General features: G+C 50.4%; 1 protein-coding gene across 3 annotated transcripts in view; it reads right to left on the bottom strand.

Moving 5' to 3' along the window:
- The window catches only part of RNFT2 (ring finger protein, transmembrane 2), a 90,569-nt gene that overhangs the window by 66,650 nt on the left and 7,108 nt on the right, over positions 1 to 16,811 (bottom strand). For all 3 annotated transcript variants that reach the window (XM_045457946.1, XM_045457947.1, XM_045457948.1), the window contains exons 4-7: positions 15,495 to 15,973; positions 15,025 to 15,101; positions 11,316 to 11,416; positions 7,612 to 7,765 (exon numbers count right to left, since the gene is read on the bottom strand). In XM_045457946.1, the coding sequence (XP_045313902.1) occupies positions 7,612 to 7,765; positions 11,316 to 11,416; positions 15,025 to 15,101; positions 15,495 to 15,973 (811 nt within the window). The remainder of the gene's footprint in view (positions 1 to 7,611; positions 7,766 to 11,315; positions 11,417 to 15,024; positions 15,102 to 15,494; positions 15,974 to 16,811) is intronic.

The following is a 16,811-nucleotide window of genomic DNA, read 5'->3' as shown; positions in this document are numbered from 1 at the left end:
CAGGGGCACCATCCCTAGCCTGAAGGGGGCAGGGAAAGTTTCTAAGGGGCTGTGATCCAAGGAGCAGGAGTTAGTTACGACATGAAGCAGAGGAAGGGCCTTTGAGGAAGACGGATCAGCAGGTGCAGTGGGTAGGAGACAGGATAGCACATAACCCACTCTGGAGACTGTGCACATTAGTTAGGCAGTATCTCAGTGCCTCAGTTTTCTCATCTAGCAATCGGGTTAAGGGGAGCATTTACCACATGTCGGAATGGTGCTAGTTGCTACGTGTAAAGAAATGAAAGAAGTAGCATCTGGCTGAAGCACAAAGAATAGAGGGAGGGGCAGGCGGGGAGGAAAAAGCAATGAGGAAGCATGAGGACGGGTGGGCGGGACCAGCGGCAGAGGGCTGCAGAAAGCCTTGCCCGCCTCCTCTCCAGGCAGTGACCAACCTGCCCCTCATTCCATCCATATCCGTTAAGTCTTTCGATCTTTGCAGCATCTTAAAAAGAATTTTGTTAACATCTCAACTTCCCACCGTTAGAAACATGTTCAGGGGCACAAAATGACTCCCGGAAGGCCCCGTGGCTAGAAAGTGGCAGGGTCGGGAGGGGCCCAGGAGCTCCGGCACGTGGTCCACTCGGTGCCTGGCAGCTGATCTCCTGAAGCGGCCACGGCCGTGGGAGTTGGAAGACGTGGATTCCTATTCTGATTCTTTAACTGACTGGTTGGGTGTCTCAAACCTCGTTTAGCCTCAGTAGAGTAAGTGAAAGAATGGCTCCTCAAAGACACCAGGTCCTAATCCCTAGAACCAGCGAAGGTGACCTTACCTGGAAAAGGGGTCTTTGAAGACACAATCAAATTAAGGCTCTTGGCATGAGGAGAACATCCTGAATTATCCAGGGCCCTAAACGCAATCACCTGCATCCTTATAAAAGACAAAGAAAGGGATACTTCACACATAGAAGGCCACGGAGGCAGAGATGGGAATGACATGGCTAAGGGACACCAGCAGCCACCAGAAGCCGGAAGAGGCAAGGAACGGATCCTCTCGTCACATCTGGAGGGAGCGCTGCCTTGCCGACACCCTCATTTCGGCCCAGTGACACTGACTTTGGACTTCTGGCTTCCTGGAACTACGAGAAATCAAGTTTCTGTGGTTTCAACGCACCGGGCACAGCACCAACAGGATACTCAAACTGAGTTTTTCATCTAGAAAGAGATGCTAATGAATTCCCTCTCACGGGGGTGATGAGCGCCTGAAATGAGTCAGGACACGGGAAAGAATCCAGCAAGAACTAGAGTGTGCTAGGTGCTGAGTAACCGTTAGCTGCCTGTTTTCCTTATCCTTCTCCCACACCCACTTTGAGGCAGAGCTGGGGCCCTTGAGGATGTGAAGTTCTGGGCGGGAACCCCAGCTCTAGTGTGAAATGGTCACAGCTGTGGGACTGAGAAGCCACCTGCCCCCTCAACCTCCCATCTCCTATCCGTCAATGAGAGTAATGGTACCCACCTGAGACCAACAGCAAGGGGCTACGTAAGGTAATTCGTACACGAAGGGCTCTTAGCAAACTTTCAGGCACACGGTCGGTGCTCAATAATTGCGAGCTCTTATGACTCCAGGCGGTCAGTGCTGAGCGAGCTTCCCCACTTGGCTGGGTTCACGTCCCTTGCCCTCAATGGACATCGAAACGATTTTCCATCTTATTTCTGCCCAGAGATAATCAACCAGGAGGCACAGGGGCGGGGACGGAGAGAAACTCCAGTTTCTCCACCACGTCCCTCACCCACCTGCTTATAGAGCCCTGCTCTGCCCAGTGCCATGCCGGGTCCTGCAGACAGAGTGGAAGGACAGAACAGGCTTCTGGGATATGGGGAGGTGGAAGTGAACCAGAGATAATCCCAAAGTGTCACAGTGCTATGAAGGAAAAGGTTCAGGGATCTAGAAGTGACTTTTTAAAATAAGATTTAATTAATTTATTTATTTTTATTATTTTTATATAATTAAACAAATTTTTTAATGTTTATTTTTGAGGGAGAGAGAGACAGACAGAGTGTGAGCAGGGGAGGGGCAGAGAGAGAGGGAGACAGAATCTGAAGCAGGCTCCAGGCTCTGAGCTGTCAGCATAGAGCCCAATGTGGGGCTCGAACCTGTGATTCATGAGATCGTGACCTGAGCCAAAGTCAGACACTTAACCAACTGCTCCACCCAGGTGCCCCTTTATTATTTTTGTTAATGTTTATTTATTTTCGACATAGAGACAGAGCACGAGTGGGGAGGGGAAGAGAGAGAGGGAGAATCTGAAGCAGGGTCCAGGCTCTGAGCTGTCAGCACAGAGCCCGATGTGGGGCTTGAATCCATGAACCATGAGATCGTGACCTGGGCCGAAGTTGGACACTTAACCAACTGCTCCACCCAGGTGCCCCTATTTATTTTTCATTTTCATTTTAGACAGAAAGAGTGCAAGTGGGGAAGACAGAATCTCAAGCAGGCTTCATGCCCAGCACAGAGTCCAATGTGGGGCTCGATCCCACGACCCTGGGATCACGAACTGAGCCAAAATCAAGACTCAGACACTCAAATGACTGAACCACCCAGGTGTCCCTTGAGATTTTATTTTTAAGTAATCTCTACACCCAGTGTGGGGCTTGAACTCACAACCCCAAGATCAAGAGTTGTATGCTCGGGGCGCCCGGGTGGCTCAGTTGGTTAAGCGTCTGACTTCAGCTCAGGTCACGATCTCGCGGTCTGTGAGTTCGAGCCCCGCGTCGGGCTCCGGGCTGACAGCTCAGACACTGGAGCCTGCCTCCGATTCTGTGTCTCCCTCTCTCTCTGCCCCTCCTCTGTTCATGCTCTGTCTCTCTCTGTCTCAAAAATAAATAAATGTTAAAAAAAAAAAAAAAAAGGAACTTGGGTTTCAAAATCAAAAAAACAAAACAAAACAAAAAAAAAGAGTTGTATGCTCTACTGACTGAGTCATGTAGGTGCCCCTACAAGTGACTTTCAGTGGAGGCACCAAGGATAAGCCTCTGACCACAGCAGCCCACGCCAGGGAGGAGCTCGGACAGAAGCAGTATAGATGTGGCAGTGGCTCCTTCTCTTAAAGTGTGCGATTTGGTAAGTTTGTTATATGTACACACCTGTGAAACCATCACCACAGTCAAGACAGTGAATGTATCTGTTACCCCCAGAGGTTTCCCTGTGCCCCTTGGTAATCTCTTCCCTCTGGGAGGTCCCTTCAGCCAACCACTGATCTGCTTTCTGTCACTATAGGCCAGTTTACATTTTCTAGAGTTGACAGAAGTGGAACCATAAGGTACACTCTTGGTTGCTACAGTTTCCTTCACTTAGCATAACTGTTAAGTATTTTAAGATTCATTTATGTTGTATCAATACAGTTGACCCTTGCACAAGGCAGGGGTTTAGGGGCACTGACCTCTGTGCAGTCAAAAATCTGCATATAACTTTTGACTCCCCAAGAACTTTACTAACAGCCTACAGTTGTTGACTGGGAGGCTTACTGACAACATAAAGCCGATTAACATCTGTTTTGTATGTTGTATGTATTCTTACAGTAAAGTATGCTAGAGAAAAATAATATTAAGAAAATCCTAACTAGGGGCACCTGGGTGCCTTAGTTGGCTAAGCACTGACTTCGGCTCAGGTCATGATCTCGTGGTTTGTGGGTTCGAGCCCCGCGTCGGGCTCTGGGCTGACAGCTCAGAGCCTGGAGCCTGCTTTGAATTCTGTGTCTCCCTCTCTCTCTGCCCCTCCCTTGCTTGCGCTCTCTCTCTCTCTCAAAAATAAACATTAAAAAAAAAAAAAAGAAAATCACAAAGAAGAGAAAAATACATTGATAACACCGTGCTGTATTTATCAGAAAAAAATCGTGTATGAGTGTTCAATTCATGTTGTTCATGTGGTTCAAAGGTCAACTGTAGTTCATCCCTTTACATTGCTGAGTTGTACTTTGTTGCATGGATACACCAAAATTTGTTGATCTGTCTGCCTATTTTTTTTTAGTCTTTATTTTTGAGAGAGAGACAGACAGACAGACAGAGTGCAAGCCGGGGAGCAACAGAGAGGGAGACACAGAATCCGAAGCAGGCTCCAGGCCCTGAGCTGTCAGCACAGAGCCCGACGCGCGGCTCGAACTCACGAACCGTGAGACCATGCCCTCAGCCGAAATCAGATGCTCAACCGACTGAGCCACCCAGGCGCCCCATGCAGAGGCCTTTTCACGGACACATGGTTTCATTCCTCTTGGGTGAGCACCTACGGGTGGGAGGGCTGGACTGTATGACAGGTGTTATGCTTAACCTTCCAAGAAACCTCCAAGCTGGCTTCCAAAGCGGAGGTGCCATTTACATTCCCGCCGCAAGTGTGAGTTCCAGAAATATATCTATCGGTCTTTGCCCACGGCTGTGCCTGTGCGAACAGCTGTGCGGTCTGGCCTTTCCGTGTTGGCCACCACCATGGATGAGTGTGGCATCTCACACACTGATTTTCACTGTCATTTCCTAAAGACTAATGAGGCTGAGCATCTTTTCACGTGCATATCTGCCACCAGGAGATCTGCTTTGGTGAAGGGTGTTTAAGTCTTTTAACCATTTATTCATCGGGAAAGAGTTGACTACATCTGCTCTTTACAAAGGTGTGGGCAGGTAACCAGGGTGGAGAAACTTCCACAGGTGGGGAGCTGTTATCCCCCACCGCGCCTGGAAGCAGTGAGCAGAGAGTGTAGTTACTAGACCTTGACGGAAGGCTGTCTGCAGGGGGCTGCCCACGATGGGACCTGTGTGTTCAGAACTGTCTCCCACAACTGTGAAAGGGGATGGTAGTGATTAGAGTACCTACTTCATGGGGTGGTGCGGACTCAACGAGCTAATGCGTATACAGCACTTAGAACAGTGCCGACCCGAAAGATGAGCTCAGGGAAACGCATTTTGGAAATGTGACCGCCAGAACCAAAGAACAATGAATTCATGTGGCGGTTTGTTACAGCTGCCATAGGAGACTAACACGCTAGAGGAATAAATACCTCTGCCTCTCTCTCCTTTCAGGCTTTCCCCTGGTGAACCCCGCTGGAAGCTGGGGGCTGCGGGAGCCCGCTGGTACAGTTCACCCAGGTCAGCCTCCAGGGCAGACAGCAGGGTGGGAAAGAAACGTGGACAGTGTGTCTGGAGGGGCAAGAGGAAGACACCCAGCACAATTATTCTCCCCATTTTACAGATGAGGAAACCGAGGCACGGAGAGGTTGAGTAACTCATCCAAGGTCACACGGCTGGTCATAAAGACAATACCAAGAAGCGATGTGAATCACTGAGTGCTCGCTATGTGCCAGGCATGGGGAAAAGCAGTTCCCGTTTCCTACCAGCAATAGTTCTTAGTACTTAGCTCTACGTACTTAGAAGGAAGGTGCATTCTTGTTATCAGTTGACAGAGGAGGAAATAAAGGCTCAGAGAGGTTTTGTCATCTGCCCAAAGTCACACAGCTCGGAAGGGGGTGGCTGGGACCTGAATGTAGTTGTGCTCAATGCCAAAGTCCACGTGTGGAACCACTGGGCCATCCTGCTTCCCACTGTCAAGTCCCCGCCCCCTATTTGATACATGGTGTGAGCTCAGGGGGCAAACGGTAACGGTGACGGTGGTCTCCGAGGGGCAGGTGGGGAGGCATCTCAGGACTTCTTGAGGTCTGTTGTTTCCCTTCTGTCTTTCTTCCCCATTTTGTCTTTATGCCATTTTAGACCTCCTGGCACTGCCTCTGGCACCAGAGCTGTGGCTTTATCTAAGGAAACCACAACAGCTGAGGGTTTTGGGTCAACCGAGTAAACCACATGGTGGGGGAGGGGAGTGCGATGTGGAGGGACAAAACCGGACTCAGACTGCCCTGGTGTGAATAATAAGAAATATATCTATCGGTCTTTGCCCCCGATTGCTGACAATGAGCTCCTAAATCCCCTGGAATTTCCTGGAGTATCTTTGGGGCCTAATATGGTGACTCCTGGTGGGCTCCTGGATGGGAGCTGGTCACCAGAAAAACCAAGCCATGATCAGAAGCTTAGGACTTTCAGCCCCACCTCCCTTATTCCAGAGAGGGGAGAGGAGCTGGAAATGGAGCTTATGATCCACCCTGCCTGTGTGACAGTCTCCACAAAAACCCCGATAGTGCAGGATATTCTGAGAACTTTAGGGAAGGTGAACACATCTACAGGTCAGGAGGGTGGTGCACCCCAACGCATGGGGACAGAAGCTCCTGTGCTCAGGATCCTTCCAGACCTCGCCTTCACGCCTCTTCACCTGGCTGTTCATCAGCATCTTTTACCATATCCTTAATTATACAATCAGCGGGTAAACGAGCGTTATGCCTGAGTTCTGTGAGCTATCCTAGCAAATGACTGAACCCACGGAGTGGGTCGTGGAAACCCTGACTTCTAACCAGTCGGTCAGAAGCACAAGTGACAATCTGGACTAGAAATGGGTGTCGGAAGTGGGGTGGGGGTGTCGGAGAACTGCCTGATGTGTGGGAAAGCCACACACGTGGGGTCAGAAGTACTGAGCGTGTGAGTGAAGAAGGGACACAGCAGTGTTTTTCCTAGACATCGGGCACAGGGCTTTGGGCGCCCTCAAGATGGATGGCCCGTTCCAACCTGCTCTCCTGCCAACCAATGCCTGGGACTAATTCTGAGCTTTCTTTTTCTTTTCTTTAACGTCTATTTATTCTTGAGAGAAAGACAGAGAGAGAGTTTGTGAGTAGGGGAGAGGCAAAGAGAGAGGGAGAGAGAGAATCCCAAGCAGGCTCCACTCTGTCGGCACAGAGCCCGACACGGGGCTCAACCACACGAATCATGAGACCCTGACCTGAGCCGAAATCAAGAGTATGACGCGTCACGGACTGAGCCACCTGGGTGCCCCAAATTCTGAGGTTTCTGAAGTTGAAAAGATGGCTGCTTTCACAGAATGGAAAGGAGGAGTCTCCAGAGATTCTTTGGTGCGTCTGCCTCTGTCCAGATTCCCTGCTACAAGTGTTCTCGCAGAGGCACAGGCATTCATTACACCCTAAAGATGCTGCCTTTTCCTAGCTCCGCTCAGTCCTCTGAATGACAATAGTTATCCCCCAAGACCTCTCCACCCCAACACCTGTCGGCACGCCTTTCCCTGCAGGCAAAGCACCATGACCACCACGCCTGGTCCTGTGTCCACGGCAGACATCACTAATCGATCACGGAGCTCATTTCTTCTGAGCCTCAGAACGCTTGCCGTTAAACAAACAACACTCCTGAAGTCACAACATCGGAAACCTATGAAAGCCACCCTTCCCTGGGAGAAGCAGGACGTGTCAACATACTTTTTTCCTTTCTCGGGTGAGATTTAGATGAAAACTGCATCAAGGGCAGTTTTGAACAATGAAACTTAGGCAGTGCCCTTGGAGAGCAAAGGACGGTGGTGACAACGAGAAGCCAGGCTCAGACTCAGGGAATTGTAAGAGGTGGGTGATGGGCTCTGTTTATTTTAAACGCTGGCATCCGCTCCGCCCAGGCCTATTCTTTCCTCCTCCAGAAGGTGCCCCGAATCCCCTGCATGATGGGTGTTAATGGGGCCACCTCGTGGCCGCAGCCAATGCCTACCTTGGACTTGACAGCCAGGATGATCTTGGGCAAGGCCACGACCAGGCACTTGAGGGCGATGGTGACGTACTTCAGCACGAAGTCTGCGATGCCCACAATCCACAGCAGGTCGAAGAAGTCCAGTGTCTCCAGGTTGGGCTTCAGGAATATGAGGCTGGTGGGGGTTGGAGGGAGAGAGTCAGGATGCTCACTTAGGATCCCGGGCCCTTGGAAGCTCTTTCTACTCACTCTGGGGGCTGTGTGAATATAACCTGTAGAAAGAGCACTGAACGGGGAGTCAGATATCTGTGTCCTGTTTCTGAATTTGCTACTAAGTTGCTGTGTGACCTCAGGTAGGTATCTTAACCTCTCTGAGCCTCAGTTCCCCTGAAGGCTATGCAATAAGATTGGCCAGGAGCCTCATTAGTTAGGGTTTCCTCCAGTTTTAGGAGTCCACAACAGGCTTCATAAGAGGAAGCAAAGGGGAGGTAGGCAGGTAGGCTGGCCAGCACGACATACGGAGGAGAGAAACTGATGTGCAGACACTGTACTAAGCTACTTACTTACTGTACCCCATTGTCCTCCACAGTGGGCACTGCTTATTCCCAATTTATAAATGAGGCACCGGAGGTTGGAGAGGTGAAGTAAGTTGCATGGAAAACATACGGGCATTAATATCATACCCGAGTTTGAATCCGGTTTTCTCTATTTATTGGACCCTGGGCAGATAATGTCATCTCTGTAAGCCTCAGTGTTTTCATGTGCAACATGGGACTCATTCCCTCCTTCATAGTGTCATCGGTGGGATTCAGGAGAACAGACGTACGACAGACCCGGCTGTGCAGCAGTGATAATAACAGCAGCCCACAAGGTAGGTACTATTGAATCTGCCCCATTTTGCACATGAGGAAACAGAGGCACAGAAAGATAAAGTAACATGTACAAGGTCCTACAGATACTAAGGGACAGAGGTAGATTCAGACCCAGGTATCCCGGCTACAGTTCGTGCTTTTCCATCTTTATTCCACAGCGGCGCTACTCAGAGTACGTAAACCCGTTCTACCCATTTGGGACCAGGTAAGTTAACTCTACGCTCAGTTCCTGTACTTCCCTTGTTAAACACAGACATCAAGCCATTCTCAAACTGCCACCGGTCCATGGACCACACTTTGAGTAGCTCTGCTTTCTACCCCCAGAGGATGATGAAGTTATTTATAATAACAACGTAAGAGCTAAAATATCTTGGCTGCTTACATCATGCTGGCCTCTTCTATACACTTTACATGTCTTAACTCATTTCATTTTCCTACCTCTAGGAGGTAGGCACTGTGATTATTCCAATCTGAGCTGGGGAAGGGGGAGCCCTAAGAGGTACAGTCGCCTGCCCAGAGCTCTTGGCTAGAACGGGAGCCAGAACAGGAACCAGCAGCCAAACTGTGCTTGTCCACTCACTTTTCCTCCTGCTGGATTACAGGCTGAGCAAAGGCTACACCAAGTCCTCTCTGTCCACTATAAAGTAAGGACCGGTGCACACAGCCCAGCATGGATGCTTTCTGAATGCTTCTGACATACTCTGCTGGGCTGGCAGGAAGTGGTGCAAACTGGGATTGCTTATTATAGCCTCCTAGGAATGAACTGGTCTGTTTTTTTGTTTTTTTTTTTAAGTTTACTTATTAGAGGAGGGGGGGAGGGAGGGGCAGAGAGAGAGAGAGAGAGAGAGAGAATCCCAAGCAGGCTCTCTGCTGTCAGTGCAGAGCCTGAAACAGGGCTCGATCCCACGAACCATGAGATCATGACCTGAGCCGAAATCAAGAGTCAGATGTTTAACAGACTGAGCCACCCAGCTGCCCCAAACTGGGCTGGTTTTTACTTTTATTTAAAAAAAATCAATTTCTATTTATAATAAAGAGTCTCAAAGAGCTAGAGTAGGGCAAAATCAATAAAAACAATCAGGGGCGCCTGGGTGGCTCAGTCGTTAAGTGTCTGACTTCGGCTCAGGTCGTGATCTCGAGGTCCATGAATCTGAGCCCTGCGTTGGGCTCTGTGCTGACAGCTTGGAGCCTGCTTTGGATTCTGTGTCTTCCCCTCTCTCTCTGCCCCCCACCCCCGCTCACATGTTGTCTCTCTCCCCAAAATAAATAAACGTTAAAAAATAAATAAACAAATGAAAATAATCTATTTTGGCAACCTTACCCGATACCCTGTGTCCTTTCACGTTCTAGCCTTGCCTCTAGAGGACGCCTCGCGTCCAGGTTTGAGTGGCCCTCTGTGTTACAATCCAGGGAGAGTCCGGCAGCCCCAGGTGCTCTTTGCCTCTGCTCCTGTCCCTCCTGGGATCTTGGGCTGGTTAACTGACTTCTACACTCTGCTTCTCTGTTACGCTTCTTTGATGGCAATACATTAAGATCTGCCTTCCACTCATCTCAGAGACACCAGCTGGTCTCAGATTCATCTGTCTGGGTTTTAGTTCACTATCTTAGGGGATTTTTCCTGTTTTGGCTTTTGAAGGAGGGGCGAGACCAAAGTGTTTTTGTAGATTGATCACTAAATCCACTTATTTCTAACTACCCTATGAACTCTCATGGACTGATGTACTTTATTATCAGTTTCACTCCTCGTTAGGCACCACCACCAACAGGTACGTTTATTATAAAAGGTAATTTATTATAAAAGAATACTATCAATCAGGATAGGATTATGATATATCAATGTTTCCATTTACCCAGTACTTTTCATGCACTATAGCATTTGGCCTTCCTAACAATTAGCCTGTCAGGTGGATAAAGCCAGAATAACCTGGTCCTCGTTCTACCAATGAGGAAACAGGGCGAAGCCTAAGGAGGTTCCATTATTTGCCAAAGGTGGTCAAGTGGAAGGACGCTGGTCATCAGATTGTAAATCCTAGGAAGATTCAGTCTTGCTGGTAAGGGCCGCCTACCAGGACTAAGACTCATTAGGAAAGACTTCATTACGCCTCAGTTTCCTCACCCGTGAAATGGGGCCATCAATACCCTGCTGGGTCACTGAGAGGGTAAAATAAGGTGATGCCTATGGGTATCAAACACATAGACCATTGACATCATTACGGAAGGGGTTCAGCTTTGTTGCTTTTCTCCTAAGCTGCTCTCTCCCTCTCTCTTTCTGTGCTGCCAGTTTGACTCAGCTCTGGTTTGATGGGAGCGTGGAGGTCTGAGCCTGTGAATGTGATCATGCCCAGAGAATGGCATGAGCTGGAAATTCATCCAAGATTCTGGGAAACTCCACCTCCTCCACCCTCCACCCATCGGGACCTTGATATTCTGGGCCAGACAATAACGCATTGTGTGTGATGAGTGTTGATGCCTTAAAACGAACTCTCCAAATAGCTTTTATGGGGTGGCCCCAGAAAGTGGGGAAACTTCCCATTCCTCAAAGTCCATTTTTAAAACAGATGTACATGATTTGAAAGCTTGGCTGGAGTTTCAACCCAGTCCTACAGGTCTTTACTGGCCGACCCTCCCCCACCTTCCCACTGTGTGGTTACTAGAAAACGTAAAATCACACACATAGCTTGCGGTGTACTTCTACTAGAGAGCTCTGCTCTGGCATGCGTGTATACAAGAGGGTGGAATTTAAAGGTTACGTGACACAGAGCCACTGCACTGTTCCCAAGTGAAGGAGTTGTGTGTCCCAAGCAAAGTGCCCCCCACTTTCCCACTAGGGGTCAGAACCCCTCCCCTGCTCACCTGTTGTACAGCTGTTGGGAACTGAATGTATAGAGCACGTATAGGGTGTTTCCTGCCAGAAAGGCCAAGATCCACAAGATGACCAGCACCGATCTCTTCTCCTGGAGACAAAACAAGAGATTTGTAGGGATGCTGCAATGCCAAAGGTGCACATGGCAAAACATTCCAGAATGTTCTCTGACAAGTGCCAATTTCCCCCTTTCTCAAAGGTTTGGAAGAAGCAGGGCTGATGGTGAAGGGAAGGGTGCTGGAATCTTCCCATCCCACTGGAACCCAAGGGATGGTCACAGAGAAGGTGACAGAAATGTGGAAACATGGGGTGCCTGGGTGGCTCAGTCGGTTAAGCATCTGACTCTTGATTTTGGCTTAAGTCATGATCTCATGGTCGTGAGACTGAGCCCTGCATTGGGCTCTGTGCTGGGCATAGAGCCTGCTTAAGATTCTCTCTATATGATTCTCTCTCTATATATATCTCCCCCCCAGCCCCCCCCCCCCCCCCCCACACACAAAATGTAGAAACCTGCTATGTGAAAAGGCAGGAAGGCATTACAGTTAGCAGAAGATTCTGGAGATGGACGGCCTGGGTTCAAACCCTTCGTCTGTAATCGGAGGGCTGGGCAAGTTACCGAAATTCTCTGCATTTCCCTCTCCTCATTTGGAAAATGGGTATATACTGTGTCTCCACAACGGAGTTGTGAGAACTGAAGCGCACGAAACGCTCAGAACAGTGCTGTATGCAGTAAATGTTAGTTCAGATTTACTATAAAGAACTGAGGCACAGAGAAGGTAAAGAGCTGTTGCTCAAGGGCACTTGTTTTAGGTCTCTGTGCCCTCAATTGAGGATGGGAGTTTTGCTAAGGATTAAGTTTTAAAGGTAAACATTCAGTCTACCATGGATTCATGTTTCAGGCTGAGTGAATGGTAGGACTATTATTCAGACTTTACAACCCAGCAATAGATTCAGATCTACAGGTTTGCAAGTTCCGCTCCTACTTTTTCTAGGACTTCTGGGCTACTATCCTGGCCTGGCCATTCAATACAGGGCCACAGTTATAGGGTTAGATTCAAGCTTGTACACGAGGCCATCAAAGACTCTGCCCAAGTCATCCCTGCTTCTCTCTCCAACCTCATTTCTTTTTTTAGAAAAAAAATTTTTTTTAATGCTTATTCATTTTTGAGAGAGAGAGAGACAGAGCATTAGCGGAGGAGGGGCAGAGAGAGAGGGAGGCACAGAATCCAAAGCAGGCTTCAGGCTCCAAGCTGTCAGCTCAGAGTCTGATGCGGGCCTCGAACTCATGAACTATGACATCATATGAACTATGAAGTCGGACGTTTAACTGACTGAGCCACCCGGGCGCCCCTCTTTTTTTTTAAATGTTTTATTTTGGGGGAGAGAGAGAGACAGAGAGAGGGAGTGGGGGAGGGCAGAGAGAGAGGGAGACACAGAATCCAAAGCAGGCTCCAGGCTCTGAGCTGTCGGCATAGAGCCCAACACGGGGCTCGAACTCAGGATACATGAGATCATGACCTGAGCCGAAGTCAGATGCTCAACCAACTGAGCCACACAGGTGCCCCTCTCCAGCCGCATTTCTGATGAGTCCCCAGGAAGACGAGAAGGAAAACCTACTTGGTTTCCTATTTCCCAGCAGCTTCTCCAGCTGAGAGTGATCCCAAGGAATCTGTGGAGAAGGCACGGAGTAGGGTGCATGCATTCTGGGGAGACATGCACACAGACCCCTGTGCTGCTGACTCTCAAAAGCTCATCTTTTCCTGGATCAGGGTGGCTGCGTTGCTGGAATCAGATGAGGTCATAACTCTCTCACTGTAACCTTCCCTGCGGTTTTGGTAAATGCTCCACTGTCTCCAGACACAGATCAGTGCTCCGTGCACGGTTACAAAGCACATTTCCATAGAGTAGACAAAATAAATGCATCTCCATCCACCCATTATTCCAGGCGTGGTCAAGGTTAATGACCCTAGAAACCACCTCCAACCAACCCACGGCTCTTATCAATGTGAATAATCTACTCAGCAGCCCTTCTTACTCCAATAAATAATGGATTCCAGCCTAATCCCCCTGTAAATCCAAACCAAAGGAGGAATACAAAGAGAGAATTAGCAATGCCCTGGGAAGCCAAACTCTGAAGGACAAAGGGGAGAGTTCTCTAGCAGTAAGTTGATATTTCTAAACTTACTGAGGGTCATGCAGAATCTGTCTTGCAGAAAATACGTACAGATGGGCAAAACATCACCTGTGTCTTCATAGGGCTCAAGGATCCCTGCCTGGAATGCCTATCGATGGATACAGGCACTCTTTTGCCCCCTAAAATGTAAGCCAAGGCACCACTTGGATGTTACTGCATTAATAGAGAGAGCCAGTCCTAAAAGTGCCCCACTGTGGCGTTGATCAACCTGCTGTTCTAACAGCAGCAGAAAGGGGTGTGCATGAGGAAGAGGAGACCAAGGGTCATGAGAAAGCTATGGCCCCATGCCCAACCCTGGGCCTCAACGTGCTCATGTGTCAAATGGAGACCGAGCTGCCCTCACAGAGGCCCAGATGCTTCTGAGAAAGACCCAGAGAAGGGTCAGGGAGGATGGTGGCTGTTCTGGGATCACCGGCACCGCAGAAGGGGCATGCTGGTTACAAGCAGCTCAGTTAAACGTTGCCTCTACGGAAGGACCTGTGCTAAATGCCTAGGCACTATCTCATCTGAATGGTTCATTTTCTAGGGCGGCACCTGGGACTGAGATCACCAAGGTAACCTATCCAAGGGCCTGTGTGCAGGTGGCTGGAGAAGCTGGGATATCAACCTGGGGTGAGCACAGCCTGTGGGCCCAAGGCCCGGGTTCACAGCCTGACGCCACCACTTTCACGGACCGTGTGACCTCGTACGCAAGGCACGTAGTGTCCCTGAGCCACCGTTTCCTCACTGGGAAAATGAGGTAAGAACGATTCTGCCTCCCTGCTGGGCTGCCGGGACAAATCTGCAAGATGAGCTGTGCCGTCTGCCCAGCTCTGTGCTGGGCGTGGTTAGCGCCAAGCGGATATTAGATGGCAATTCTGGATGATGCTGGTGTGAAGCTGGAACGCCAGCGGGATGGCCTTAACCGTGAGAGAAGCCAGGCAGATGAGGGTGCCGTGGGCAGGCGTGGGGGGGAGACGCTGCTGTCGGAAAGGTTGGGAGAAAGATGGCAGGCGATGTGTCCCGGGGGGACAGGCGGAAGAACAGCCTCTCATAGGCCTCCCATAGGTGTCCCCGTCCTCATCCCTGTAACCTGTGGATATGTCCGCTTACATGGCAAAGGGAATTTAGGTTGCTAACCAGCTAGCCCCGAGACGGGGAGAGACTCCAGGACTGTCCAGCTGGGGCTGATGTAATCACAAGAGTCCCTAAAAGTGGAAGAGGAGACAGAAGGAGAAGGGACTAGGGGCAGGTGGGCACAGAGGTGGAACATTGGTTGCTGGCTCAAAGGAGGAAGAAAGGGGCCATGAGCCACCCCTAGCACCTGGGAAAGGCAAGGCAAGGGGATCACCTCTGAACCCTCTGGAAAGAACAGTTGTGTTGACACGTGACCCTCACCTGGAGAGACCCACTTCAGACTTGCGATCCACAGAACTATAAGGGGGTAAATCTGTATCGTTTTAAGCCGCTGGGTTTGTAGTCACGTGTTACAGCAACCTCGGAGACTAACTCACCAGGTGACTCACCTTCAGAGAGACCTGTTCTCGCAGCGTGGAGTTGGCATAGGCAAAGGTGCTGGCCATCCCGATGCACACGGCAATGCCTGCGGGACAGAGGAGGGTCTGACACCACCCACTTAGACACATCGGGCCTGGCCCTAGCTTAAGGGGACCGTGAGCAACATTAAAAGGTCACTACCCTGTATTGCTTCACACCCACCAAGCAGAAAATTTTCTGCTGGACACATGCCAAGCTCCCCAGCACAGAGGAAGAAACAGGCTCAGAGAAGGTGACTGACTTGTCCCAGGTCGACAGAGCTGGTCAACCAGGACTGGAACCCAGGCCTCACTCAGAATCCCATAATCCTAAGCACCGTAAGCACCGTGCACCATGGAGACCTCTGCTGCCTTGCCCTGGCACTCGGGATGAACCCCTCCTGCCCCCGACCTGGCAGGTGAAGCCCCCGGTTGACACACCCGGGACCCGCTGGACTCACCGAGCTTGTGCTGGAAGCACACTTTGGCCAGGAGGATCAGGATGAAGGGCAGGCCTTTCTGGAGCCAGCAGACCACGGCCTTCAGCTCGGACAGGGCAGGGGCGGGCGTCCCTGGCTGCTCGTCGCCCCCCTCGTCGGAGTGAGCGCGGTGGTCCCCACCCACGTGTTGCAGCAGCGAGCTCCCGCGGTGGCCGCCGTGATGGAAGTGATGGAGGGGCTGGCGGTGGTGGTAGGTGCCCCCCTCGCCCCGGCCCCCGCCCTCCTCCCTGGACGCTGGCATCTGGATGAACACGTCCCCGCCTCCGGCTGATGCCCCCAGCACCAGGCTGGATGGGAATGGGGTGGTGGGGAGGCTGCTGGCAGGGAGGCCGGGGAGGCCGGAGAAAAGTGCAGGTGGGGAGGCCGCCTCTGCCTTCAGACTCTCAAAGACGCCGCCTTCATCCACGCTCGCCTCGGAGCTGAGCGCTTGGCTGCGATTTCTGGGCCAGGAGGGAAGAGAGAGCCCCACCAAGTCAGACGGAGAGGTAAGCACCCCAGTGGAGGATGGGCGGGGGGTACAAATAACAGTACCAATATTGTTACAGGCTGAATCGTGTCCTGTGTTGAAGCCCTAACCTCCGGGACCTTAGAAAGTGGCTGTACTTGAAGACATGGTCTTTGTAGGGATGATTAAGTTAAAATGATGTCATTAGGGTGGGTCCTGATCCAATAGGACTAGTGTCTTTATCGTTATTTTTTTTTAATGTTTATTTATTTTTGAAGGAGAGAGAGAGAGAGACAGAGCATGAGCAGGAAGGGGCAGAGAGAGAGGGAGACACAGAATCTGAAGCAGGCTCCAGGCTCCAAACTGTCAGCACAGAGCCCAACGTGGGGCTCGAACTCATGAGCTGTGAGATCATGACCTGACCAAAGTCGGGACACCCAACCGACTGAGCCAACCAGGCGCCCCATGACTAGTGTCTTTACATGAGGAGATTAGGACACAGACACACAGGGAAGACCCCGTGAGGACAAAGGGAGGAGGAGGCCATCCACAAGCCAAAGACAGAGTTTCAGAAGAAACTGACCCTGTCCACACCTTGATCTTGGACTTCTAGCTTCCAGAACTGTGAGACAATAAATTGCTAATTTTTTTTCAGTTTATTTATTTTCAGACAGAGAGAGAGAGAGAGGAGAGAAAGAGGAGAGAGAGAGAGAGAGAATGAGAATGAGAATGAGAATGAGAGGGGCAGAGAGAGAGAGGGGAAACAGAGAATCCCAAGCCCCAACTTGGGGCTTGAACTCACAGACCTGTGAGATCATGACCTGCGCCGAAAT

This window comes from Leopardus geoffroyi, chromosome D3, assembly GCF_018350155.1.
Source record: "Leopardus geoffroyi isolate Oge1 chromosome D3, O.geoffroyi_Oge1_pat1.0, whole genome shotgun sequence".
Lineage (NCBI taxonomy): Eukaryota > Metazoa > Chordata > Mammalia > Carnivora > Felidae > Leopardus > Leopardus geoffroyi.
Note: the sequence above shows the minus strand (reverse complement) of the source record. Positions and strands in the feature narration are given on the sequence as shown.